We start from the raw sequence: 24,936 nt of genomic DNA, 5'->3' as shown, positions 1-24,936 counted from the left end.
TAATCAATGTTGCCACTCTCATCCAAGGGGCAAGGTTTTCGCAGTGGTCGAGGATAAACTCACAGCATAAAGAAAACCGCAACGGAACAGGCACGGAAGTCAATCCCTTTCGGCTGTCGTGTTTCGGTTAAGCTGCAGCACGGACGGGCCTGTTGCTTGAATGGTTGAGGCGCTGTACGCCGAACGTAATGCTCGATCCCGCTGAGGATTTTCCGCTGCAGGAATGGTTCCCGAACCATTTTGGAGGTTTTTGGGTAACAGGCCGTACATCGGGTCGCTATCAACCTATCTAACTGTGGCTTCACCTCATCAAATGTGGCGGGAAGCTCAAACTTTCCGTCCAACTTTTGCTCTCGCTGCTGGAGCAGTACAGTAGGGAACAGTGCATTTGGGTCGCAAAGAAAGGTTGGAAAAGTTTCAGCGCCACCGAGCTCTGGCTCTGGGTGGCTCACGGTTTTGTTTGACTTCCGGATGAAAGTGTGAGCTTCTAGGAATTCATTAGGGACCTTCAGGCCGAACAGCTGCTGACCAGGCGTTGAGAAAGCTGTCATAGTTCGTGCCGCCCTAAAATTCGAACGGAACCCGTCTCAAAGGCAGTTCCTACTTTAATTGAATACCGAGGGTTTCCCGATGCTATTGTGACGCTTCTGACAGCCATACGATGATATCAACACCTTACGGGTGAATGGTTGCTCAAGACTGTCAAACTGTCTGTGGGATGGCTTTTATTGAAATCGATCTGTTTTCCCGCGCCACACTTTATGCTAGGCAGTATGCTTCAAAACACACCACACACCACTGCAGTTATATGTTTCTATGACCTCCAAAACAAAAACAAAAAAAAATAACAGCAGTGTAAATAAAAACACTCGAGTTGATACAATTTTTCCACCGATTTGTTTTTACGAGCCGCAAGTGCCGCACCGTCATAAAGTTCCATTTCCCAATTACACCATCTTTCGGGTCCTTGGCGTTTTGAATGGGATGGCGTTTGGATCGTAATGTCCATGCAGCACGATAAAAGTAATGTCCAGGCACCAGCACGCTGGAATTGCAATGCACAGCTGGAATCCTTTCGTCGTTCCCCGTTTCGCCGTGCTGTCCCCTGTTGCAAAACAAAGGAGTATTAGTTGAGGTTCGTTTGAAAATTTAATTACGAAATCCAGTCCTTTGCCCCCCCCCCCCCCCAGCCCAGCGTGTGGTGCAGTGTTTGGAGGTTTTATCGACGGCTGGAGGGGTATGCATATTCCGAAAGGAATGTATTCGAGGTTGTTTCGAGGCTGCGGTGACACCCCACTGTCAATGCGGGTTTTGGTGTGGAATAATTGCATTTTACATACCTTTAATTGCCCGCCACTAAATATGATTCAGTCGCGAGTAGTAGGTCGAAGGGGGCGGCTCGGGTGAGCGAATCCATCGCCATAGAAGTGGTTACCGCGCAGGGAACGGAACGGCACCACAGCCATGACCCGTTCCATATTCATAAGTTTATAATGATTTTCATCCCCAAATGAGTGTCGGAAGCTAGTTTTGGAAAGCATTTTAAATGCATAAATGGGATATTATTGTAATGGGCGGATGTGGAACACAATACGGTTTGACGCGGGAATGGCTAGCGAATGTGAAGGAATTTTGTCACAAACTTATATCAATGGAATGCGTGCCATAATTGAGCGTCGGAATGTAGGCAACATTGACAAGCTGTCACAGTCAATCGACCTGTGAACAATCGTTCCTCATTTGACGGGTGTAATTGTGAGCGTTGAACAAACTATTCCCAGCAACGCACGGATAGACCTCAGACCTCACCGTAAAGGTCTGCACATTATGAGCATCGATGAATTGTCTTTTGTTTTAGCATGGTTTCATGCATATTCCTGGATCCCAATTGACAGCACGTTTCCAAAAGGAAAAGAATGAACGGCTGCTCGGTGGTAATATTCCCATCGAAATAAAAACAAACCAGCATGCTCATTCGCCCCTGGACACCGAACACAATGGAGTGTGATTTCAATTAAATTAATTTAATTTTTGCTCCATACTTTCCTTCACGCGCGGCAACGTCAGATTGTACGCCACCACGCTTATTTTCCACCACCCGGAACCAGTTCACCCGGGGGTGCTGCACATCACTCGAGGTTTGTTATTTTTCGGAGTGCTTTCGGTTGAATTTTTCATTCGTTGTGGAAACGCATCCGTTCGCGCTTCTTTTCTGTCCATTGTTCTGCTCACCTACCCGCCCGGTACGTGAACAACAGCCCGGTAGGACGTGGTTTCCGCCGGTTCCCCTGTGGCAGGGCGAGCGTAATAAATTATGACCACCTTGCGTGTACAATGGCAGCGGCACCGCGCGGTTGCGAGGTCGTGACTGCGATCGTCACCCTGATCATCAGCAGCATCATTGCCATCATCATCATCATCGTCGCGAGCGTAATTGCTGAAATTGCCATCTTCGGCTCCAGTAGCCAGAGGTTTAATTTGAGTGGTTGTTTATTTTATCAGAGTAAATTAAATTTCATCAAAAAATATATAGTCCTTCCAGCTTAATCAATTTCAAGTTTCAAGTGTTCAGCTGGCTTGTTGTTGTTGTTGTTGCTTTTTTTGCGCAATGGTTTGAATTGGTATCGCTCTTTTTAATCACATTTATCTTTTTGCATCGTTTTCAGTCGCTTCGTTTTCCGCGCACTGTCGCTTTTGCTTGGCTTGAAGGTTTATTATTTCGTGGGGAGGAAGCCTTTGCTTCATTAAAAAAAGAAAACAAGCGCTTCTTTAATATTATGAGTACAAAATTGAGTAATGCGCTTCGTGCGCGATCAAATTATTAACGAGTGGAGAATCTCCCAAAAAAAAAACAAATCGGAGCTCTTGCTGGCGATGCACGTTACAACTGATCGAGAATGTGTTTGTGGCCATAAAACACCACCGGCTTAACAGAACGTCACTGCGTAGTCTTTCCTATGTTTACGTCCATTAGCGGAAGGGTCAACTTCAAAAGCTTACCGAACGGCAAATGGCGACCAGAAACAGGGCTCCTAGCAAGCAACGCATTTCACTGGCAAATATGACCGACGCCCTGGACGAGCTGTAGTGTGTGACGCTCAGATCGCGTATCTCCGTATCTGCGAAGTGGAAGAAAACATGGAAAATTCACGTGAAGTTAGTCAATGTAATGCATTTCAAGAAATTCAGATTAAGCATGCTTGACGCACAGTACGTTTCGGTGAGCGAAGTTTAAAAATGATCGTCGAGTTTACGAGACAAAGCGTGCCGGTTGACTGCAGCTTGAGTCAAGCGCTGTGTGTTTACTGACGAAATGAAACGAATACCCAGCTCGAATGCAAGTAGATCAACAAACACTCCATGTACGGTACACTGATCGTAATCAAACTCACCAAAGCATACAGTAAACACTTGAACATTACCCCATTTCCGTTGGGTGTGTCTTGATGGAAAATGAACGTTTTTCATCCACCCGAAAATGTTCAAGTGTTTTGCTGGTTGAGCGAAGCCCCATTTAAGATGTACCGTAGTACGAAGCAACAAATTACTCAATCCACTTACCTGTGTTTGACGTGGTGAACAGAAAGCTCTCGGAAAAGTCACTCCAACCGTACCGGTTCCTATCGAATGGTGGCATCGACGACCGGGGATGTTTCGAAGGCACGTACCGCACCGTACCCGGCGGTAACATGGACCGTGTTCGAGGGATGTCCATCGCAGACGGATGCAGAATCCAAGGATAATGATTTTAATTACGGTAGAAAATCGGTTCATCGATGCAGCCAGCATCAGAACGCACGGTGCGAAATACGGCGCAAGGAGAAGAATCGAAGAAATGGAGCAAAAACACAGACAAAACCATGAGCCGGGATGAGTTGATTAAAATAAATTTAATTTAAATTTCAATCCAAGAATATGTCAGTCGAACGCCCACAGTGTTGCCGGTGCTTGATCCGCTTAGCCGGTACGGTGCTGGGCTTTGTACGATTCCCTAAGCCCTGCGGCGAGGTTAAAAACAGACAAGCCATCTTAAGGGTAAGACCGGGGCAAAAGATTCTAACTGGAAGCGAATGCAGAGAAACGATCTCGAATGCGCATCTGCATCCACATCACACATCGTGCCACTCGGGGGAAACGACGCTACGGCCGTCCCTATCGATCAAACTCCCACTGGAGTGACGCCATTATTAAAAATCGATTAGAAGCAATCAATTTTATTCACATGAAGAACATCCAATCTGTCGCATGGTGGCCGGGGGTTTGCTTCGGGCGTAAGAAGATTAGCATCTTTATGTGTGCGTGTGTCCGATGTATCATTCGATCACATGTTCGGACACAGAATGATGCCTCCAAAGCTTAAGAAGTTAATACCGAACCTACGGAGAAGAACGATATGACTACTAGTTTCTGGGTCAGGGCAAGACGGTGAATTGTTTCAGCCCACAAGCGGACTGTTTTTCCGTACGACAAGATTGGATTTTCTGATGAATTTCGAGTTCCCTCTAGCTAGGGCTAGGATCATTGGGTCTGACTGTTCCCCGACCTAATCCAACAGCGACTCCGATGAGGCAGCCTTCAATTGTCAATGTGCAGGTTCGTTCGTTTTTTTTTCTTCTGCCCGATAAAACCCAAAAGTTTTAAACATGCTCGGTGCAATGGAAGAAACGCTCCAACAGCAAGACACTCGATTCGGGGTTGTCTGAAAGCAGAAACCATTAATTTTCGTCCCACATCGAATCGGTTCCACCCGCAGTGTATCATGCTTGCGCATCGAATCGGATTATAAAAGCCAAAGCACCCAATCATGCCCACCCCCCTACTAGGCACGACCCTGGGAGTGTGTAGCATCTCGGTGACCGAATTCTTACCATAAAGTGCATGGCCGGCCGGATTGGCCATTGCTCACCGAACCCGGGCACGTGAGCAGGGTTAGAAGATTCGATGCTGCCGACTGGTAGCAGTGTCCCGAAGGAACTGGGCGGCTAGAAATCTGGATGATCACTCATCAATAATTACCTGGATTGAACCCGTGCCTCGTACTGCTGGTCCGGTTCGAGACCCCGTATCAGGTAGCTCATGCCCTGGGTGTAGTGGTGGGAGTAGGGAAAGGCCGGCAGCACAATGTCCCGCCAGTCCGTCTTGGACCACTTGTGGTGCAGATTGTGGTAGCCATTGTTGTACGAGTAGCTATCGTACGAGTTGATTTTCCGGTTGTAGTCTAGCATCTGCTGGAGCGTTAGTTGGCATTATTTGAGGACAGTTTTTTTTTTTATTGTACACCCCGTTGTTGTGGTGGTGGCATTGTAGGTGGCAGTCGTTCCGTTTTCCACAGGCGCACACAACGACCGCAACGTGCAGAAGCGACATCGTTTTGGGATTGGTATTCCGTGTACAAATTGCGGGATTTGATGGCAAAATGAAGGTTGTCATGGTGTGTGTGTGGTTTTTTCGTATTGTCGTACATTTTTCCACGGTTTGGTTGGGGTTTGTTGTTGGCGCGTGCAGCAAATTTCCATTCCGTACCGTAAACGAGAATGATGGTCGGGCACGTTCACAGCACGTTCCAGCAGCGCACAGCATTTACAGTTCCCCAAGTCCAATAGGGAAGATCCCCGAATGATGAATGTGACACACACAATGGCAGCACCGAGAACGAGAAAACGAATGAACCAGATGGGATTGAATTAATTCTTCCACTTCCATGTCATTGTTGCCTGGTGCGGCTTGGAGGAATAGGATGCAAGCAGTACCCCTTGGGGGCGGCTGGCCGTCCCGTGTCGGCCTACGGAATATGACATCTACAATAAAAGCATGAAACAAATTTGACCCGAACCATTTGCACGACTGGATGGGGCAGGTTGTGGCAGGCAACCGGGGGGGAACCGGGGTAGAAGTAAAGAACTCCAATCCGATAACGATTGAATGGCAAATTGAGCTGACGTTTATGATGACAATATTATTGAATATGACAGCAGTACTACTTAGACAAGATTGACAGCCGCCTGAAGGTAGGCAATTCGCTGTACTATTGCGATCGAAATTCGTCTATCAAACTGGTAGCAAACCCGTCAACGAAACCCTTGCGCGCTAAATATTCCCTCCCGTACGTACATTATCACCCGCGTAGCTGTGGTGCATTTTCCGACTGTCGAGAAAGATGCCGTCGTGCGTTTGCAGCGTATCGCCGTCCACCTGCCGGTAGTACAGCTTAAACTCTTCGATCGGTGAGTGCGAATCGACGATCCAGGAGATGTTGTACTTGTCCTTCCACTGGCTGTTCGGCACGGAGCGGAACACGGCCGTCTTCGGTTTGCCCGTCAGCGTCACCGTTTTGCGCGTCTTGCCCAGCTGGTTGTCCGCGATGCAGGAGTAGTTGCCAAAGTCCTGCGGGTGCACCTTCCGGATGATGAGCGTGTGGCGGGCACCGCGGTTCTCGATCACGTGCCGCTCGGTTTGGTCGATCTGCATCGTATCCTTGTGCCACAGTACCTTCAGCGTGGTAGAAAGCACGTGCGTAAGTTGCGGATTGGTGAAACGAGACAGACGGTGGCAGAAAAGGAGAAAACGAGAGAGAGAGAGAAAAAAGAGAGAGAGAGAAAGAGAGATAGCAAGGAAAGGCAGTGGAAGAAGAAGAATGAAAAAAGTAAAAATAGTAAAACCATTTGTTTAGCTAGGCGTTATGAAGCGCAATCATATAGCATAGATCAACATTAAGCGATTTGCGTGATGAAACTCGAACGAAGGGTTTGTTTAATTGAAAAATAAATATTTAAGAATTAAAAAACATAAACAATTGCAATGCAATTCCAAACACTAAAACATGATTGCATCAACCCGATTGCATGCATACGCTATCCGTAAGGTAAACACAGCATAAAAGGCTCGTTTACGGAAGCATAAATGAAGGGAAACAATAAATCCTACCGATAGGAGTTAGTGCCTAAAACCGTGTAAGCTAGTTAACGGAAAACAAGCACTATAACTTTTTACGGTGGACCATAGAGAAGCGACGAAGAAAGAAAAAAACAACAACAACCGGAAAAGAAAAGCAAAGCGAAAATCGAAGCACTTAGCGACGCAATGAACTGCACGGAAAACTACTTACTTCCGGCTGTGATTCACCGTGCACGATACACACGAGCATCGCTTCCTGGCCCTCGCCGGAGTACACGATCGGATTCTCGACGCTTATCTCGGGTGGATCTGGAAAAAAAAAATAGTCAAAATGGAGTAGAACGGCATGAAAAAAACCATTGGGAGAAGCGGACAAAATGGGTGCCTCACCGCCCGAAACCAACCATGTGCGCAATCTCATTGGCACAGCACATTTTTTTGGTTTTGTTTTAACCATTGTATGAAGCATTAAGCCTGTCAGCTTTATGGTGTGTTTTGTTTTTGATGTTTCGTACCGTTTGCAAACGGAAAACGGGGACGCCACACGCCACAACCGCAAACAGTGGAGTAAGAAAATTGAATTTAATGCACGAAAATGCAAATGGCCCGTGTGGAAGGAGTGCGGGATTCAGTGCGATAAGAAACTTCCACTCATTCGGTGGAGGGAATGGATGGGAGGGAATGGAAGGGAAGGGGGTGGGAAACAATCAACCTTTGCCACTGGTGTATAATTAAATTAATTCTAAACTTCGAATGTACTGCACTTCAGTTCGGTGGTTTTGTAGCCATTTGCGTACTTGAATTCAAACGTTGCCCGGTCCTCGTGGCCAGAAGTTTCCCGGAAGTTTCGTGCGGCTGTACCGGGAAGTGGCATCATCAGGAAGTCAAATGTCAAATGACGCTAACACCTCCCACCTCGTTATCCAACCCAAACCGCCCCACCGGCTACAGCGAAGCGTACTGCTGGGCTTTCGCCGGGAAATACGAGCCATCTCGTGGCTAATTGGCCGAAACTAAACTCTCGGGCGAGCAGGTTGGCGGAAAACCGCACCAAACGCAGGGTTCGAGACCGGACGAGTGTTAGTTGCCTATTAACAGAGGGTGGCTAATGCTCGTAAAAGTTTCCACCTGCGTCTCCCACCGGAATCGGGCCAACCGTGCGCAGGTTGTTCACAATGAGCGTGGTCAATAAGTTTCGCCCGTGGCGTATGTTCACATGTTCGACAGATATACGCGCGGTTGGTTATATTCACCCGACCGTCCCGGCCACAAGCCGGGAGTGGGGAGAAAAAAGGAAGGTTTGTTTTGCATCGTGCTTAAGGGTAGTTTCACTTCCACCTTCGACCGTATACACGGGCCGCATGAGCGATGGGTTCGCTTCACCTCACGTTGGGTAATACGAGTAGGAAATAGCATAATTTTATGCTGCTCCATAAAAAAGGGGTAATAGACTTGTTCTCGGCTTTCTGCGCCTATTTTCCACCCACCGCCCCACATTCTTTATTTGCACCCCGTTGGAATTGAAATCTCGCGAAGAAACCACGCCGTATATGATGGTCGAACTATTGTAGCAGAGGAAAATGCAAAGCCGCGAAATCGGCCCGTAATGCTTTTGGTTTGTTTGGGAAAGAAAGAATGATCCCGAAAAACGAGTATTATAATTAGATAGTGCGTTAAGCTAACAGGAAGTGCGTGGTACGGCGAAATAAAGCGTCCCCGTTTGACGGATGTGGGGAACACCGTGGCGTTGAAATGGGAAAGAAAAGGGTTCGCGTTTCAAATGGCCGGATGTTGAAGCCATGCTGGATCAATGCCAAGCGTGAATGAGATTTAGTCGGTTTTGTTTTTTGGTGAATACCGGGTACCATAAATTTAGTTTATTTCGTTGGAAATAGTCGATGTGGACGGTTGAAACAGCGTTGAATAAATGTTAATTTTATTTGAACAGGAAGCGATTTGTTCGGTGTGAGGAAAAACAGTCGCAAAAGGACAGAGCACAACTCGTACAATGTTATCACAAATTATTACACATTCAAGTGGGGTTGGTTTTAATGATCCCATTCACACCGCTGTAATGTTTATGAACAGCAAACAAGACGGTTTTAAAATTATGTCCGCTTACGTTAAAACTCCCAGAGTCCTTTAGCCACCACCAACGGTCTGCGCCAAGGAGATGGGCTAGTTTGTCTACGCTTTAACCTAGCGCTAGAGAGTAACATCCACGACTCGGTGGAAACCATCTTCTATAACTCAATCCAGATTCTGGCATTCGCTGATGACATATACATCGATGACATACGCGCTAAGGAGTTGGCTGCCTACCGGCCATTCTACAGTCTGAGGAAACTTCTCTCAAAATACCTGTCGCTACGATCGAAGCTGGGAGTATATATTACTTATATAGGTTCAGTATTTACATACGTCTCTGAGACTTTGGACTTTGTCCAAAACTGGCAAAACCCTCTTAGTCGCGTTCGATGCTCAGAAGCATTTTTGGCCCCGAATGTGTGGAAGGACTTACTGTCGTACAGCGGATTTGACTCGCCAAACTCTGGTGGGCTGGTCACGTCATGAGAATAACACCGGACGACCCAGCCCATACAGTCCTTTAAGGTTGTCCACATTGATAGATAAAGTGTGGTAGACCCACATTGAAATGGAGTGATGGCGTTTATGCGTCCGCCAGAAAGGCCAAGCCTTCAAGTCTTTACGAAGGGGCGATAGGAGGAAACTTTCTTCGTATCTTTGAGCGAACTAGTTAAGCTCTTTCTCATTTTTACATGGCTTAAACCGAATCATGGTTCTGTGAGCGATCCAGTTCAGTTCTTCCTCTCTTTTCTATGGCACAATTTAGCATACGGTTCTTGGAGCAAATTAGTTTGGTTCTTTAAGCTTACTTATGTTTTTAAGATTCTTTCTCATTTTTGCATATCAACATTTGGTCCTAGTTTTTAATGTAGCTATAGCGAGAGAACCATTCTTTTTACGAAGATTTTTCGTTCTTTTTTGCTTTTGTTGCTAGTGGTACAACTCTACTCATAATGCAACATAATTTCATTGCACAAAACATCATTTGTGGTCATCTAACATGGATTGCCTTTCCAGCACACTGTTTTGCAGCACAATGAAGCGCTGATTTCCACAAGCACGTGCTGCACGTCGTCCTGCTGGCAGTCGCGTTTTCTCACATCATCCGTATGTTTATTCATCAACATTGTATGGAAATGAAAGTGGCCTTTTTGAAAAAAAAAGATCCCATATCAAATCGTGCCAAAAGTCAAACTTTCAATATAATTGGGACACTTTCGAGTAAGGCAAATTTTTTGGATGTCTGGCACAGTATGCCCTCCACCAGCTGCACTGGTGTGAACGGTAGCTGCCGAAAGTGGTTTCCTTCCTCCCAATATTCACTCGTTCGCAGCGAGAAGGAAAAACTGATTCTTATCTTAATTGCTAATCGCTGTGAACCCATCATCACATTACGGTGGTTGTATTTGGCCCAATCGTTCGGAATCATGGAGTGAAATAATAAAATGTGAATAAAATAAAACGCTTACTCACGCACACACACACACACGCACACCCGTTCTCCAGGACAATGACGTCGATGGTTCGTGATAAGGGCTCGTTTCGGGGTTTCGTTCGCATCGTACCCTTCGAAATGAATCTCCTGCCGGAAGCTCCCCAAATCCTCGCACCAACGAAAGTGAACCCGCTACTTATGGCTCTCGCTTTATTTGGTGCGGCCCCCGACGAGGGAAACTGCAACCATAAGGCGTAAAGAAAAAAAAAAGGTAGCAGCTGTCACTCGGATTTCAGCGCTTAATTTTACGCTTGTGCTATAATTCAAATCTACACCTGAGTTCCCTGGGGAAGCACGGGATGATTGCGTTTGCTGGGGCGAGAAAGTACACCGCGGAAGGTGTACACGCGCCACGGGGAAGGTTTCGACAGCACACATTTCCAACGCTTCGTTTGGCTTCGTTTTCTTGAAACGCGCGGCTGTGGCAGCCCCGATCCCAGGGGAACTGTGTGAAATTGCTGTCTTTTCACCTTGACGCAGTCAAACGGTAGAGCGCCCTTGTGGTGGGTACGGTAGTGAAGCCTATTTTCACAAGCTCGATTTCACACAAAAATAGCTTCGTAGGCAGGAACGCTAGGGCAAAGTTTACCCAAACGCCCGGCACGGAATCGGCTCAAAAGGAATGCCAGAGTCGGCAAAGCAACGAAAAAAAAAAATGCTAGCAAAAACGCAAACACAGCCCGCATGCCGTTACCGAGCGGTCGGGGAAGTCAAAATAAACGACTCGCCAGCACGGAAAGGCCATAAAAATTACAATTATTTGTTGTTTCATCATGAAAATCGCATCTCACGAAAGCGGCCACGGCACAGCACCCTTCCGTACAGGAAAAACCCCTTTGCTGACCAAGCGCGTGATTCGCGTTGAATGTTTGCAGTTTTGCAGATGTACCGGGGCAGCACACACAGGCAGCAGGCCGGGTCCGGGGTTGCCAAACCGTAGCGAGGCCATTCATTAGACGTGTCTGGCAGGGCGTAAAATAAGGGTGTGCTAAAAATGCACGAAGGAACGGGTGCAATCCACCGTATGCAATGTGCGATTTTTCCCCACAATCCAAGTGAAACGCTTATGAGAGAGCTTTAAGCGAAGGTTAAAAACGGACCCCATATGAACGAAACCCGACAAGGGTCAAAATGTCGGATGATTATCGTCCGAGCCAGGTTGGGATCGGTACGTGCCTCCGTAATCTGTCATCATGTGGCTTCCAAGTTCACCCTAAGCATTGGCTGGGCTTGGGGACGTTCCCCTTAACGGCTCTCCCCATTCTACCGGAGGTCAGTTGAAATTCCAATTTATTTTCACCTTATTTATCTTCGATGCCACACCATTTGGCACGTGCTTGCTTTTTTTCTTTCTGCTGACTTTACGCTCTCCATCGTCCATTTCTAGTTTGTCCACTCCCCGTTCTTTCGATGGTCATTTTCATGGCCCGCCGCATGGCTTTGTTTACGTGTGCGTGTAAAGTTTTTCCTTCCTTCCTTTTTTTTTTGGTTTTCCCGACTTTGCGTCACGTCCACGGAAAAAAGGGTTTGCGGATGTGAGTAGTGAGCCGATGTGCACTAGGAGGGGGTAGGAAAATTTCGCCCTTCGCTACTAGTCCTCCAGACCGAGAGTCACGGAGGCTTCGGCTTCGTGTGACCAGAGCCCATTCCGGGTGCTTGGATTTCGAGCAGCACCCTTGGGAATGGAATCTCATTTATCACGAATGCTTTTCCGCACCTACCCGATCGGGGCAACGTGCCGGAACGTTGGCCGCTGTGAGGGGGGGGAGGGGCGGCACCTCCCCTGGCGAGGACTGGCGAGTCACTGGGGAGCACAAATAATGAAAGGGTTTTATCAACGCGGGTACGCTGTGTTTGGTGAGCCTGATTATGTGATAAATGCACGGTTTTGTTCCAGGTCAAGAGACCACTCGCTAGGGACAGAATTTTCCAACCAAACGCGCGGGGGTTCGAATGGGAGGGGATGGAAATTGGTGGGTAAGTCGGTAGCATTTGCATATGCAGATTAACACGGAACTTCATACCTGCAGTCAATGATGCTTATGAGCACCGGGCAGTTCGGGTCTTGTTAGGCACACGGCCCCTGTAACAAGGGCTGATTTGTACCCGTCGAGTATCTTAAAAAACCCCCTTTTTCTCGCGATACCGATAGTGTCCGGTGTTTTTAGCTGGGTCCACTGGGCAGACGGAAGGCCACTCTACTAACGCAGCGCATTACTTTGACCGATGCATGGAGGAAAGCGCAACAGAAAGAAAACAAAAAATGCCAGAGCTAGCAGGGCATTAAAATTGTGACATTTTTTCGCACGCAACGGTCACACGCTATCGGGGGATGGTCTTTTGTTGACGCGTCCGCTTACGGCCAGCGACGGTATGATTTTAATGGGCATGTACTGTTTTTGCTAGGAAAATGTGCATAGTGAGCAGCGATATTTTGTTAGAATCGAATAAGTCGTAAGGGGATGTTTTGAAGCTTCAGTGATGTCCTGACATACTCCATTCAGGAACTAAAATTCCACCATTAGAACACTTCATGGAAAAACCCTTTTCATAAATCAAATTTTCTATCTAGCACATAGGATGCAAAATATGTTTCAAAAGCAAATTTCGAATATAATGAAGTACCAATAGTGCAATAGGTAGAAAGGAAAGGCAAATTCGCTAGAATTATATTTTAGTTGCGTATTTTTAGAATAACTCCAGTGCACACCGCTCTTACATTCCACGCGTTCCAATTGGCGCTATGCACGATGTTGACCTGTAACATATTTCCTTTTCATGCATACACACAAGTTATCGAAATAGCTTCACTGAACAAAGTGGTGAAGGTACAACTTTTGTACCATCGCTCGCGCAACCGATGTCGCAAAAACCGGCAAACCCACCGGGGTGTAGCTCAAGGCAGGTCCGATCGGAACGTCCCGTATTGAGTCAACGTTCTCTCGTCGAACGGGCTGTTCCGAGGTGACGAAGGTATTAAAAGTTACCACAAACCCTGTTCTGTAACATTCTATGTAGCATGATCTACTAAACCAATATGGACGACCCAAAACGCTGTCCAACACACGGTGGATGTTTCGCGGTACAGCGTTAAATCAAGTGGCTGAGTAGTTCTAAGTATTCGATGAGTTGTTCTAGTTACTGGTGTGAGTTGAGATATTTCCCTGTCCACTCAGATTAGTGAACTTAAAGGTATAAATATAGGATAAAATGGCTGTAAAACTAAACCTCCTTTGAAGGGAATTTCAGTAGGTAGGACAATAAAAAAAAACGATCTTGGAATATAAACAAGGGCGTGATCTTGTCGAGCTTATAATTGTATATTAGACATTAGAATAATATAATTAAAAAGAAAGGCGAATTGAAAATATAGTGCAGATATTTCGTACGCCACATGTAATTTTATACGGTGGTTTGAACTTGTCGGTTATGATTTACAGTCGTGACGACATGATTTTTTGTCTTAAAGTTACCAATTTTTGGCAATGACCGTAAATTGTTGTCAGATGTAATTTATAAGCTTTTTGGAAAATTATATTTAAGATTGAGGTTTTAGAGTAAAACACTTGTGCAATTAGGCAATGTAAAGTAAGTTAATACAAAACAATCATTTCAGTTCAGAATTCAAATTCTATTAAATACTGAAAGATTAAAGGGGCTCGGCAGACATAGAGTGTAAACAAAAAATTTTTAATTAAATCGTTTAAATGTTTTTCTTTTTGTTAGTTGAATTTCACGCATCACCAACGCAAATATTGAAAGCTAAGTTAACATAACCGATTTCATCGATTAAATGATTGTGTATAGTCAAAAAAAAAAGATTCAAAAGATTTAAATTTTTTAAGAATCCAGTCAAAAGATTTAATCGTTTTTTATGTAAATTTATACGCTAATTTCTGCCTTTTGTAATGCCTCGATTTAACCGTGATTAATTTAAGTAAAATCAGAATATAGTCGTCTCATTTGTAACAGACTTGAAAAAAAGGTGGCGAAGAGACAAACATTAGTGGCAACGGCTGTACTTCAAAACCGTTCTGTTCTCATGGTATTATTTAGTATTATTTTAGCAATAGTTGCTGTAAAATTGTAAAAACCCAATTTGACTACTAAAAACTAAAACAGATTTCAAAATACTTACACAGGACATGCAGAATGATCTGACTGGTGGCCACCTGGCCGACACCGTTGTTAGCGGTGCAGATGTACGTTCCGCCCTTATGCCGGTCCATGTTTTCGATGACGTACACGGGATTGGTGAACTGTTCCTCGCCTGCGGTCAGCCAGATTTGTTAGCAGTACCCAGAACACAGAAAACGAAACATTTACGATAAAGGTTGTCAGAGTGGTGCGATTGGGGGTGAAATAAAAACATCAACATGGATACTAAGGCATCCTACCGTTTGGCAACAGATTGTTTTTCCGGGTCCACGTAATGTTGGGCATCGGGTTGCCGGTGGCGGAACATTCGAGCCGTACCGGTGAACCCTTCCGGACCTGCAGATGACCACCGGAGGTGACGTGAGTGATTTTTGGTGGAACTGAAATGGTAAGAAAAGAGAGAAACACATCGTAATACAGCAGGAACGAACCAGACGGAAGAGATTTAAAACGGATTTGATTTTCCTAAAAACGCTCAACACGCATCAACACCTTTTCCTTCCCGTCCATGGTCAGGGTGAAAGTTTTGTGGCTGGTTTCATCTTTCATCGAAAGCGCAATCCCGCTGCCCATTGCGGGATGGAATCGTGCGGCAGGGAAAGGTCCGGTCCCAAATGCGCGAAACGTGCACCCACGGGGCCCACCGGTTTCCCACCATCAAAACCCCGAAAGTGGAAATCAATTAAAGTGTAATTAAATTAAGAGTTGAATAAATTTGCTTCCTTCCTGTTGAAGGTACCCGCAGCCATCGATCGTGTCTGCTCCGCTCGCGTGAAATACGGCCCGCCGGAGGAAAACATTTACATCATTCGGCAAAAGTCAAACCATGGGGCCCCGGTGGCGGAAATGGGAAAGTCGTGGTGGTGAAAGTCAAAAAGCGCGTAATTTCCTTCTATCGGCCGGTCGACTTTCCATTTCCTGGTGCTATGCCGCACGGCTTGAGTTTTCAAGTAATTAATTTCAAATTAAAGAGTGCTTGGGTTTAGTGCACGCGGGGGGAGGGGGGGGGGGGGGTAGGTGGGTTGGAGAAAATTTTCGGTTATTGGGGGGAAGGGACCCTGATGCTGGAAAACAACACACTAACACTTGGCACGGTGAACCGTCGAAAGCTTTCAAAGGCTTTGTCGAACGGTCGCGTTCGGTGTGTTTTGCTAGTGAGCAGTGAAGCGACACGAACTGGCCCGGTTGGGGTGCACGGAATTTGCAAGCTGGTAGTGGAGTTTTTGTTTTTATTCTCACAACGTTCCTTTTCTGCTTCTGGCAGTCAGAAGTAAGAGAGCAAGAGTGTCAGAAGGAAAAGAGGTGGATTCCTATTTATTCCTTCGCTTGAACTATTTCCCAAACTGTTTTCGGCCACCGTTTCCGTTTGCTTCCGAGTCCGCGCAATTTGTTCTATTAATAACCTTTGTTTTGTAATTCATTCGCGCTTTTCTTGTAATGTTTTTACCGACCAATGGTTTCGAAACGAGCTTTGCAATGGGGTTCTCACCCTGCAGTTGAACGATCGTTGAAGATCGGCGGGAAAATTCGTTTGCAGGCAAATAATTTGTTTTCGGCATTTCCCAGTGAGCGTTTACCGGTTGGAACAGTTTAAAATAAAATGTAACGATCCACGAGCAACATTTCGCAAATGGGGTTTAAGGCGTGTATGTGTGTGTGTTTGTGTATGAATTTTTCAGACCCGTGGTGTAACGATGTCGGTGAAGAATAAATACGATCACCGTTTTTATTTGCAGCCAGCATCGCTCCGAAGACAAGACGATGATGATGGTGCTTATGTTGCCCGTTGCTTTATGTCTTGAAAGTGGTACGTAAAGGCGATGTGTTCGCTAGATGTTGTTGCGCTCTTTTGCGCTGTTTGTTGATTTTAACGTTACACCGGCGTCTACGCACACAACCCTGTCCTTGGGTTGTTGGTTTGGAGGATTTTATTGGTAAATTAAATGACAAAACCGTGCCAAAATGCGGGACCGATGGTGCTAAAAGGTGTCAAACAGTGGTGTGGTTTGCGTGACAGATGGGCACAGGTACAGAGGGAAGGGATTTGAGGCCTTTCTTTAAATAACTGTTATGAGGGTTTTCGTCATTGGGGTAAGTGCCACTGGAAACCACAGCGCCGAACGAACGCCGCAAATGTCATGGACATTGTGAAATAGTGTTCCCGACTTGAGAACGAAAGCGTGTGTGGTTCGCGGTGGAGTTATCGTTACACCCACATCCACAAGCATAGACACATTTCCGCTTACACGTTTCGAATATTTTTAACGAAACGATGTTGAAATTAATTTTCTAGTGAAACGAGTATTAGCATTTCCTACAATATCTTTCCTTAAGTTCTGAATTTTCAAAGTGAGTAGAGCTTGTTCATTGAAAGGTCAAGTTATTATGAGTCATGCTTAGGAATTAACGAAGTTACCGAAACCAGAACAAAACCAATTGTCTTTAAGATAAGGGAATTTTCAACACGATTTCTCTAAATAATTTTGATCATTCTGCTTTACTTATGTTAAAACATTATAACGGATGTGTTATAACGAGTTCTTTGGAGTCATATTTAGAATAATTATTCTCTAGTTCTACAAACTCAGTGACTGCTGTAAACGGTTTCCTTGAAATATTTGTTTCAATCGCTATGGCTGTATTATGCTGGTTTATTTTTATGGCTTACGGCGGTCACAGAAGCTTGAGCTAAAATAATTGTTTTTAAGTTAAAAAAGCTCTGTGAGTATTATAATTGTATTTTCTTGAAATCCATGGATTATACTGTGACATTTTTATGACTAATCGAGCCCATCAGAGCTAACACTAGAACGACTAACTTCGTTCGGTACGCTTAACCTGAAAAAAAGGTCCTGTAAGCGTCTAGCTCGAATTCTCGGATATTCGGATTAATTTTTGTTTGTTTACTTATTTTTATTCCTCACTAATCCTAAGCCATTCAAAGAAGGAAAGGTCATCATTATAACGATATTTCTTTACTTATGAGGACGATAATATTCGAAAAATATCATTAATAACAAAATGCTGTTGGTACAAACCGTAAGGCGAATGTCCTTGGGCGCATTCCATCCTCTCCTTTGCCTTGCATGTATTTTTGGTTGTTACCAGTTCATTAATGTTAAAAAGAATTCCAAAACAGCTCAAAAGGTTTAGTTACTATTTAGGCTTACTGATTCGTCATTAGCTTCAGATATTCAAGCTCTAATCTTCGAAAATTTACACAATTAAGTTAAGAGCGATGAATTTTAAGCCCATCTTAAAGGTATGCTAATTGTCTCCAGTGCCACCGCTTACCGGATTCGAGTGTACTCCAACTTATTAATCTATCGCTTCGCCCTAAAGGGCACATCGATGCGCCATTTATCCTCCCCAAAAGCCGCAAAACATATTTTGTTGATTTTTCATTGACTTCCAACCCTGTAATGTAGCGACAAAGGCTCGGTACAAATGGCCGGTGGTGGTGTAGGGAAAGCGGGAAATTTATTTCCATTACATGACTTTGGTGCCCCTGTTAGCCACACACACACAAACGCATACACACAAACACGTAGCGTTGGTAATCTCGGTGGGTTGTGCTGTGTACCGAAGGGAGGCCAGCAACTACACGGTTGAAGATAATTTATACGGCTTCCGTCTGGTTTCTCCCTCGGTCCCTTACGCTCTGCCGACAACCGGCCCGACCCCGTGAGGGGAGTTTTGACTGCAATGCAACAAATATTTCATGCCACTGCCGATCCGATAATAATGATCCGAATCGGGTATGGATTGGTACGGCACACGTTCGTACGTATTAAAGCGTTACCGCTTTGGGGTTTTAACTACGGTATATGCTTTTCGATTTTATGGCATCTCCTCCTACCCCCCTCGCGTTGGCCGCATCGCGGTATTAAGATATGCAGAGCATAAAAAAAGGAACCCGAAGAGCTTTTCCGTACCAGCACTGATAACGAAATAATCAAGGGTTCGCCATTTTCATGGCCGCCAGCGGTCACCGGTGCTAGGTGTGAATGTTCCAAAACGAGTTGCGGCAATAAAAGAGGGCCAAAAAATTCGAACTTTACCATTGTTTGGAATTGACGGAATCCTCGGAGAAGTTTCATTGCGGGGATCGTCTTCGGGAAAGCTCCCAGCCAAAAACCTCCGGCATCGTTAGCGTCCGGCAGTGATCCAGCATCAGCTCAGCGCGCAGGCGGGATTCGTTTCGGTTTCGAAATGTTTTATTTATTAGCTCTCCGTATGGTGATTTATTGGCGAGAGGAGTTTGGGATTAGTTTTGCAGTCACATAAATCTCGTTCGGCCTCAGGGGCTTCATGATTTCTTTGCTTGCACCACCGGCTGTCCGACAGGTAAGGGGAGTATTTATGTGTGTGTGTGTTGCGCGCGCGTCCCGATCGCTATGGCGCTCGCTTGCCCAGCCCCGGGTTGAAGATTGAACGGAGAGAAAAACGGAAAAGAGGCATGCAGAACATAAACATTGCCAGCAGAAACCTTCTCGCTCTCGGGACAGGGGTTTTCTTTTCATATAGGGCCGCTACCTGGTGATGCCTTCGGTAGGTTGAGATTTCTTTCTGGACCGGAAACAGAAATCAAGCAAACCACCAGTTGGGGTGGAACTTTTCTTATATGCTTCGATTCGTTTCATTACTCGGCACATTTTCTTTCGCAGTGCCGTATGACTCCGCATCCTGCCGGTGCGGCGGGCGGGTGGGTGGGTGGTTCCGTGCGGGGCTAGGAGTATTTTATTGGAAAATTAAGAGTCCTTTCCCGGCAGCACAGGCTACCCGGGTTTGCTCGGGGAAAGGTATGCCTTGTTTATTATTGATTAGAATGGCATCCATAAACGGAACCGGTGTGTGATGGTGAGGCTTTATTGGCTGATTGGGTGTCCCTAATGTGGGTCAATAAAACTCGATCCGGCCAGCTTCCTGGCAGGGAGCATGTAATGGATGCGAAGCGATTGGTGTGGAACGGTGAAACCCAACAAGTGGAAGAAACAACGAGCCTCGTAGGCGAGATTGTTTTGAAACACCCGATGTACGCTCATGTACACTGGTTCGAACAAGGTGGAAAAATATGACCCCACATTAATCTTTTACAACTCGCTATTGCAAACAACTGGTTTTGTGGTACACAATTTACGATGAAATTGATTCGCCCCACGTACGTGCACGCCCCCTGCGCACCTCTCGCAAATTTGTGGTCATGAGTTTTAGTGCTTTGTTTTGCTGTTACCGTGTCTTCCATCACCGGGTCGCAATAAAAAGCACATCGAAGCATATGTTTCAAGCGCGTTCTTCATCCGTTCACAATCGACAATGAATGTGAGCAAATTTAATCTCCATTATCGTTAGGGATACTGATCCACCGCACTCCCCGGGGGAGGGCCGTGGCGTGCGGGTGGTGGATGGTGGGCAAATGTTTGCCATCGGTTTCACTACGGGATTACTAATTCTTTTCAACTTTTCCGCCGGGATGCCAGCTCGACACGCAGCTGCCGTACGTGCAGCGCTGGATGCACCGGCTGGGTACGGCACACGGTACCAGTTTTAAGCAAACATTTGCATTCCCATGAAGCGAACAGTTATAGCTCCAATTAGTTTATCAAAATGTAAATTTTTATATGCTCTTCCAGCCACTGTCTGTGCAAGCGTGGCGCAAAGGAAACGCAACGGAAAACAAAGCATAAAATTGCTGGAAAGCTTTATGTGCACAGCATAAGACCAGTGTGCATATTTTTATGCAACTCCCTTTCCAAACCCTCCCAGTTTGGCAGACTCTCCATTTGGCAAAACGCAAAGTAAGCAACGGAGCGCGAACACTGGAACGAACGATGTGTCACATGTGAACCTACCATAGGGAACCGTCCGTCGGACATTCTTTTTTTGCCTGCTACTGATTGTCTGCTTTCTTGTTTTGCCTGGTACTGTTGTCCTATTGTTGTACGGGTTGGTTTTTGTACCACGGTTTTCGTGGCACGAAAGCAGTGATACGAGTTCGAGCCATCGACTTTCCGGCTGGCGGCACGTTTCATGTTTTCGGGGTATCCAAAACTTCCCGGTTGGATGGGCGCAATCCGGATGCATAATCCCGGTGGGCAGGACGCCAGTGGGGCGAAACGAGCGGAAAGGATTTGAACTTTTAATTCATTCGTTTTTTTTGGTTTTATCACCGCGCTTGTACAGCGGGAGCCCATCCAGATGTCTTGTCGCCGATCAGTCCGCCCAGTTGCGTTGCGCTGACAAATGCGAAACGAGTTGAAGCGGACAGTGACAATTGCACTGCTCTTTGGCGCATCGCTTCCACTCCCACTCGCACTCCCACCCACGCGGAAAGGGTTGGCCAAGAAGGGGCGATGGCGCAAAGCTTCCGGCCTGAGGCAGAATGGCATGTACCACTTTGGTCCGCTGGGGCGGGATGCTTGCAATGAGTCTAAATTTTTCCCATTGTTCCAACGGTGTGCCCGTGCACCGTTCGTTGTCCTGAACTTGCTGAGCCTTGTGTGTGAGCGTGTGTGTTTTTTTTTCTTCCCCATTCCGGCCTTGCGAATGACCATTATTTGCTCTCCTGCCATTGAGAGCAGCAGCAGAACTGCAGGACTGCAGGCAAAGCCAACCTCATCCACCTGCCCGGTTCGAATGGGGTGTATGAAAAGCGAACAGCAAACAAAAAAATAATCGATCCTCGTTTGTTTCCGACTGTTGCGAGAACATTTGTTTTGCATGATCGTAGACGAAGCGTGAAGTGGAATGAAAATATGAATAACGGAGAGGATCGGATCGTTCGAAGGCACACAGGCGAGGGCTGGCGGGTCCACCGAGGCAAGGTTGATTTTTCCATTCGCTTCAAAACGCTTCCGGACGGGAAGGCAGGAAAAACGATGCAACTGTCACGCGATGCAATCGAGCGTGACTGGTGGAGGCGACCACGATCGGAGATGCAATTTTCGTTTGCCAAGGCCCCAACCCGTCCCCCCGAATGCCGGGTGTGCCGTGGGAATTTCCGTCGTGAACCACCCTCCCCGTCGATTCGGCGTGTGCTGTCAGAGATGAGTTGATTTGACACGAATTTAGCAATGTGATTGTGTGAAAGGTTTTTTGTCCATCTACGCTTCGATGAAAATCGATTCGGTGTGGATTAGATGTCGGAGCAGTTTATTGTTCTACTACTGCTGTGTGTTTTTTCGCCGTTGTTTTATTGGAATAAAATGCAAATGCATTTAAATGTTGTTTTAAATGTGTGCCGTGGCTTGGGTCTTTTGATTGCTTTAGAGAGTTTATCGGATTAAGGAATCCTTGTTGGATAGTTTAGATAAATTGTTGGCAAAAACTGAAATGCCGGTAGGCATAAAATGTCATGATTCGAGAAATTTCAAAAACAAAAAATATTGTCCATTTTTATATACCTTTTTTCTAAAATACATTAATCGTAAATAAAGCAAAATTCCTGACAGAAAACTTGAAGAATTTTGTATCTCAGGCACGTGAGGCATAATTTTGTTAAAGATTTACCGACGATTGGTCTTTCCTTTTTATTAATTATGTACAATTTTAATACAACTAATAATACACACTGCTCGTCCAGGTTGAAGTTAAAAAAGCTAGTATTTGATCGCTTATGATACAGGAGATTTTTATTGCCATAGAAGGATTTAAAAAGGCAAACTATTATGTTTACCTCAATTTTGCGACTCTTGAATGTTTGGATAATGAAATGTAAATGTAAAGAAACTTAAAAAATATGTTCAACGAAGTAATTAAAAGTGGCTGTATAGTTATGCTAAAGATTGTATATTTAAGTGTGTGTGTGTGAGACTTCATGTTCCACAATACAATTAATTTTAATGGGGTAAAACCTTAATCTTTTCCGCGATCGCATTGATAAAGGACACGAATATGGATGCACTAATCGAAGGATTAAAATGCTTACACAATGCTTTGGAGGTTGCAGAACAGCAAATAAAAGGAATATTACCAAATATTATCAAAAACATATTGAAGGAGATTGATAACAGTGGATGCAACTTTGAAAATTAAGATCTTTTAAATGAGACAACCAGGTCGTACTTAATAGTTGTATGGTCGTTATTTAGAAAATGTTGTTTACTGTTAGAGACAATGTCGTAACGTTATAAAGAAGAGAATTTTATGTGTGAGTCCCACTCCTTTGAACTTTTCCATTTCATTCTGCATTGCATATTAAAAATGGCAATGTTGCGATTATTCACCGTTCTTTACCGCTTTGGAAAGTACTGTATAATGCTACCGCATCCGACAACTTACTGTCATTTAAGCATAATCTCGGACACGACCGTAAAACGCCCAAAGAATTTTCTACTAATTACTTTTATCAGATTTTCCCTAACCTCACCGAGGTTGTACCGAGGTTGATGGCAGCGACGTCCCTGATGGCACAATTATGTGCCTCGGAATGAACTGTTTCGGCGAAATACACACAGGAAAGCGAGTGGGAGGTTTCGCATTTACTGTTTCTTCCCCAGCAGCGACGCTTGTGACACGTCACGTAGCCGGATTGTTCTGGGCGGAAATAAATTCCACTTTTATCCATTTGCAACTATCCTCGAGCGATCGTCGGTGCGATAAGGGTGCTGCTAGGTGACGCATTTCACGGTCGGCTCAAAGTTCGGATTCGTTATCGCACGGCACACACATGCACGCGCAAACACAGTCCCATTGTGTGGCACTTGTGTCCTGAAAAGTTTATTATTTCCGGCATCAACCGAACCATGGTCCAAGTGTGTGGCTTCCGCCACGTCTGCAAGCATGTGAGCGTGCGTGAAGAGACAAAATAGAAGAAGGGGACGAAGCAATAGTAAGGACACGCTTTCAAAGCTCGGCAAAGCGCGTTTCGGTAACTCCCAAAGGAAATGTTGTCACGTTGGTGCAGAAAAAAGGCCGAAGCCAAGGGACTTTCAGCTGAAGTTGTGCAAAACGCATAAAGCTTGGCTGTGTTTTGTTGCCGGCGTGCGGGTTACCGCCTTCATCCAGTGGGTGGACCATAGGCGGCATCCGTGCCCACGTTGGGCATGCTTTACGGGGCACGCTCAGCAGCTGAACGCGTTGAATGTCTCTCGTTTTCCGGTTTCAGTCAGCGCGCCACTAGCCCACCCTATCCCAAACGCATGCCCCCGGCGCAATGGCATAAGTCATTCCGGTTGACTCCGGTGTTTGGAGGCTGCCCCGTAAAAGAATTTCCCACGGCGCCCCGAACACGGCTGACGCGGGTGGGTTTGCTTCTTTTTCGTTCCTATGAGACAGTGGAAACCAATTGAGCTTTACGAAGAGAGGAAGAGCGAGAAAGAGAGAGAGCGACAAAAATAAACCACGTGGCCTGTAGTGCCGATAGGGGCGAACTTCTGCAGATGATATAAGCCAGCAGTATGAGTATTGGTCCCCTTTTGCCGAAAGTGCTTAAAACCTTCCCCGTCTGTCCTGCCCGTAGTCAAACTTTTTCTCCCGCACCCGGATACGTGAGTTCCCATCCCGTTTTGCCCAACCACCACTACCGGGGAAGGACGGAAATCTACTCTCATGTGGAAGTTCATTTTCCTGCTGACTTCCGTGTCCTCTGGGCCACAAAACAGGGCAGCACTTTCCACGAAGCGAAGCGAAAATGGTAGCGCATTGCGGAAAACGGCACCCAACCGGGAGGGGTGCAACTGCGGTCAGCATGTGTCAGGACAGGAAGGGCGCAAGTTTCATGTGAGTGTTTTTTTTTCCCCACCCGGCAAGGGCTGTTGCGGAAGGGGGCGAGTGGAGCGAGAGTGGAAAAACAAAAATAAAATAAAGTAAAATAAAAAGGGCACAAAAACGATGTGACAACAGACTGTCGAAGGGTGGGAAAAATCATCGCCCGCATTTCGGTGGAGTTCCGGGAAGGAAAAATTCGTTTCGTTCTTTCCGTGCCTTTTCCATTTGCTTCCTGCCCGAACTGTTGATCGTGGGGTCGGTATTTGCAATTTGTTTCGATTTGGCAATAAGTGAAACCGTATTGTGGGTGATCGAAGGAGAGATTTGCCACAAGGAATAAGAAATAATGGGGTCAATTTTGTTGTGACCGGTCGGTGGGTTTTGTAGGTTACATTGTTACAGCAAACGAGAAAAAGTACCAAAAATGTTCGCTTATTATTAGTTGACATGATGAAATCATCACTGTATCATTAAGCAACCTTAGACAGCATAGAGCCTCTCTAATTCGACCACATTATTTGGTTAATTAAAGTCAATTGTGGCTAAACGTATCGCCATCATATGATTGAGCAGCAAAGCCATCGTCGTAGGTG

The 24,936-nt window shown here is 45.7% G+C and overlaps 1 protein-coding gene across 1 annotated transcript in view; it reads right to left on the bottom strand.

Moving 5' to 3' along the window:
* Positions 1–2,988: 2,988 nt before the first annotated feature.
* Positions 2,989–24,936, bottom strand: part of LOC128297659 (hemicentin-1-like) — a 61,825-nt gene continuing 39,877 nt past the window's right edge. Inside the window, exons 4-10 of the mRNA XM_053033338.1 lie at positions 14,875–15,015; positions 14,616–14,747; positions 7,106–7,203; positions 6,112–6,489; positions 5,017–5,225; positions 3,562–3,620; positions 2,989–3,119 (exon numbers count right to left, since the gene is read on the bottom strand). Coding sequence (XP_052889298.1) covers positions 2,989–3,119; positions 3,562–3,620; positions 5,017–5,225; positions 6,112–6,489; positions 7,106–7,203; positions 14,616–14,747; positions 14,875–15,015 — 1,148 coding nt within the window. The remainder of the gene's footprint in view (positions 3,120–3,561; positions 3,621–5,016; positions 5,226–6,111; positions 6,490–7,105; positions 7,204–14,615; positions 14,748–14,874; positions 15,016–24,936) is intronic.

This window comes from Anopheles moucheti, chromosome 2 (genome assembly GCF_943734755.1).
Source record: "Anopheles moucheti chromosome 2, idAnoMoucSN_F20_07, whole genome shotgun sequence".
NCBI lineage: Eukaryota > Metazoa > Arthropoda > Insecta > Diptera > Culicidae > Anopheles > Anopheles moucheti.
This window is presented reverse-complemented; position numbering and strand designations above follow the sequence as displayed.